We start from the raw sequence: 3,919 nt of genomic DNA, 5'->3' as shown, positions 1-3,919 counted from the left end.
TAACCGACGAGATCTCTAGGCTGGATCCAAGCATATCACTTGAGGTTCAGATCTGAGGCATATCTCGCATCAAAAGTGTTTGTAGAAATGTCTGAACCACTCGGTTAAAGGTTTAAGAGTCTTTCATCGCGAGAGTGATAGTTTGTTCTCTTAAATGACATATTTGAACTGAATATTATTGCTGATTGATTCGTGCTTCTCAAACGACATTTTGGTATGAAGGAGGATCAGTTTAGATGTTTAATACTTTCATGAGAAGACTAACATGCCTTGAGTTCAAAGTTAAATGAAATCGCTTGACAAAATAATTCATTAACCCATTAGTTTAGCTTGGAAGCACCCGAGTCGATTATCTTGTCTAGAGTCTCTTCCCTTATCGCATATTATCATCATCTGAATCACCTGTTTGTTGTTTGCATCTTGATTAGTTTAAATCTCTGCTTTTATTTAATTTTATTGCTTATTTGCCTGTTAATCATCGTCACCAAACTTTTATCTTCTTGTCTTGACTTAAGTGAACAAATGACATAGGCTAGTGTCTCGTTTACAAGCTTGGTTTGACACCCCTTATACTACTTTGACAAGGGGATTGATAACCCTTCTAAGAGCCCCAAAAACTCTTAGTTATCAAGATCCTGCCCATGTATCTTCTTAACCACACTCCTAACCACGATCCTTTCCTTCCCAGAACTTCTTTTCTCTCAACTTTCTCTCACTAAGCTCACTTATATTTTTTTCTAGAGAGAAGGTAGAGTTTTCGGAAATGCCTTCATGTGGAGCTTGGTTCACTATTTATAGCCAAGCAAAATAACATGTGGCTGCATACTTATCAAGCAAGATATCCCATCGGACCATGCAAAAGCTCTTACTGCCACCTCGTTGACCTATAAAGCCTCTCCTAGCCTTAGGTATGTGCGGGAGAAATTGCAATGGTAGACCTAAAAATAAATAAAACATTTGGAGCATGTATGAATCAAACATCCCCGAGATATTCCTACTGGTCCAACATTCGTTTTATCATTAGCCTTCATCGATTTTACTTTACTTCTTTTCCTATTCCTTATGGAATTTTAATTTTTACGTGACACCAAACCCCTATAAAAATCCTGATAGTCTTAGAAACCGTTTATTAATTTCAATATGAAATTTTTGCAGAAAAGACACCTCTTAGTGTGGATCTTCACCCTAAATATTATATTGCACTGTTGTTCACTTGCAGATACTAGGATTTTATAATTATAAAACTTAAAGCCACGACATCAACCGTAACAGCATCGCTCGTCGTAGTTTTAGTCTCTTACAAATTTTTTCGCCGCTGCCGTCAAGACTTTCGAAATGTCTCTATGTTGTGTGGCTCCTCTTCTCTCCACAGTTTGTTTGCTTGTTTTCTCGGTTTGGAGTAGGTGTTTTGGTTTGTGCGACTTGATTGAGGTTACATCAAGTTTGGGTCTATACCCTATAGTAAAGGTAAATGAGCTGTAATGTTACTTGGCTCTATTCTAGCCAATATCGGGAAAAGATCTTGGTATAGTGAGCTTACGCTTCTAAGCTTTACTAGTTAGTGTAGTCATGTTTTACTATTGGATCTAGGTTTGTTAATTGAGCATCGAAACTGTCTTTGTTCGACCATCAGCTAAATCCTAAGAGGAAAAACAACACTTAAGGTTTTCAAGCTCCTTATCACCGGTTTTTTTATAGTTGCTACATAGCTATCGACAAAATAACAATTGTATTTGCTTCCATGATTCTCTTTTTTACCCTAGGACAACTTTTTTAGGTCGAACAAGTTGACCTAAACATTTCATTTTTATTGAATATTTACAATTTAACCCAAAAAAGAAAAAAAAAAAGCTTAGACTTTAAGCATTTGCTTTTAGTACCTCATCCTAAGTCTCAGTGAGAATATACACGGTTCTTAGAGTCGTTAGTTTATGATCTTGAGTGGTGCAGGGCAGGAGACATTTGCATTTGTATCCTAAGATTCAAATGGCTATATAACTGTCACATTACGGATGATTTCATAATAAGGAGACCGTGTCCCGATTCTATAGAAGATTGAGCAGAGCTAGCAACAGTATAACGACTTTGGCAGTTCGAGTTGATTGATTTCCAGTCCATCTGGGCATTCTTGTACTATAACAAGGGCTTTTAATAGCATTCACAAAAAGTTCGCGAATTTTCTCTTTCCATCTTCTGAATATGAATTTACGACATAACCCAAGCTTAGAACGACAAAGTTCAATTCAACGCAAATACACACCAATGCAACGGATGAATCTAGCACACAACACCAAGCTGGACCAGACAAGACGCAAGAATTTACAGAGTGAAAGTAAAGAGAAGCACTTTTAAGTTGTCATAACATGTATCTGAGTCGAATATGAAGTATGTCCCTGTGCGTCTACTTACTCTGAGTGCGATGTCCAATACATTAGCCCACTGCCAAAACAAGTTTAGTCAGAGTCTAATGCCTGATTTCCAATTCAAATAACATTTTCCAGATTTACTATGCCACACAAAAGCTAGTTATAACCATTTAATCATATGCTACTTCTAGCTGAGAGGAAAACTAGAGAACAAACTTTCAGACTGAAACATGTTCGCCCGAGAAAACTCTCGATGTTAACGAACTAATGATTCAGTATAGATTTATAGCTATCACTACAAAATCTATGGTCGTTATAAAGCAAAGTTCACAGAGGAAAGACACGCACATAAGCTAAATAGGGAATTGTTGGAATCAGAGGTCTAAGATTGTAAGATTCACTAAACTTCTTGATCTTTTTGTTAGAGTTTGGGTAATTTTTTTCTAAAACTATTCGAGTTCATTCTTCTCAATCTAATGCACAGCTGAGTGTAGAATTGCTTTACCTTATCAATACAAATACACATTGAAAGACACCAGCCACACCAGTCCAGGTAGAAGGCCCAGTCTTCGCGACCGAATCTTGAATCAGCAAACCAACAGAAGCAGCTAGCGAAACAAACGCTACCACATACGCTATGAAAAGCCATAGTTTCAATCTGAAGAATCCAAATACAGACAAAAAATAAATCAACAACACTTATGTTGTAGAAACCAATGAAAAACTATATGCATCAGTCACAAATCTCAGCTAAAACTCGATTTCAAAAAAGAGGGTACCTAACAAGATATCTTAACTACCTTCTCGTTTCCAGATTTAATACAAATTATTAAAAGGAAGTAACAAACTTCTAATTTTTGATTGCGTAAAGTCAATGATCATCACTGACTCCAAATCAACAATCGCACATTAATCAACGAAGAAAGCTATGAGAACTAACCTCCATTCGCCTTCGTCATAAGGAGAGTAATCGATGTCTTCTTTTCTGACGCAATTGAACATCAAAGCTCCGAGAGATGCGAATATGCCTGCGAACCCCCAAAATCAAATCGGACCAAAAGCGGTCAAGTTTTGAAACCCTAATTCACGAAGAATTTTTCGAGTTGATGGATAATTTTACCGGGAAGGTAGTGGAGGAAGGGAACTTGGATGGAGCTGCACACGACGGCGTCGACCCAGAACCACCAGCCGGTTCCGAAAATGGCGCCGGAGAAACCAGGCCCGAAAATCGCCCACAATTCAACCAAATCCATCGCTCGATGATCGTTCTCAAATTGGATCTACCTCCGATACAGTGAAAATTTTGAGAATAAACTTGTTGTTGATTATTATTGTTGTGTGATTGATTATTATTGTGGTTGTTAAACAAAAATTATATACAATCAATTAAATTTATTAAAATATAATTTTTATATATTAATGTTTTAATAATATATTAATAAATATAATTTTTATATATTAAGATTTTAATAATATATTAAAAATTTTAATTTAATAATTTTTATGTAAATAATGTAGTTTTAACTATTTTTGTTTGAATATATATATATATA

General features: G+C 36.0%; 1 protein-coding gene across 1 annotated transcript; it reads right to left on the bottom strand.

Annotated features, from left to right (window-relative positions):
• Positions 1–2,174: 2,174 nt before the first annotated feature.
• On the bottom strand, positions 2,175–3,714 carry LOC18012926 (transmembrane protein 50A). Its single transcript, XM_006395953.2, has 4 exons — positions 3,487–3,714; positions 3,307–3,394; positions 2,872–3,024; positions 2,175–2,439 (listed from the first exon to the last, which is right to left on the bottom strand). The coding sequence occupies exons 1-4, from the start codon at positions 3,617–3,619 to the stop codon at positions 2,406–2,408; spliced, it is 408 nt and encodes a 135-aa protein (XP_006396015.1). The 5' UTR covers positions 3,620–3,714; the 3' UTR covers positions 2,175–2,405.
• Between the last annotated feature and the right edge of the window lie 205 nt (positions 3,715–3,919).

This window comes from Eutrema salsugineum, unplaced genomic scaffold (assembly GCF_000478725.1).
Source record: "Eutrema salsugineum unplaced genomic scaffold, Eutsalg1_0 scaffold_6, whole genome shotgun sequence".
Lineage (NCBI taxonomy): Eukaryota > Viridiplantae > Streptophyta > Magnoliopsida > Brassicales > Brassicaceae > Eutrema > Eutrema salsugineum.
The sequence above is the reverse complement of the archived record's forward strand: the minus strand, read 5'-3'. Positions and strand labels throughout refer to the sequence as shown.

Excerpts from the sequence above, each read along its gene's own strand:
- LOC18012926 (XM_006395953.2), bottom strand. The coding sequence starts at position 3,619 with ATGGATTTGGTTGAATTGTGGGCGATTTTCGGGCCTGGTTTCTCCGGC. Across the intron at positions 3,025-3,306 it reads TATGACGAAGGCGAATGGAG|ATTGAAACTATGGCTTTTCA; the intron begins GTTAGTTCTCAT and ends TGGATTCTTCAG. Across the intron at positions 2,440-2,871 it reads TGTGTATTTGTATTGATAAG|TGGGCTAATGTATTGGACAT; the intron begins GTAAAGCAATTC and ends TTGTTTTGGCAG.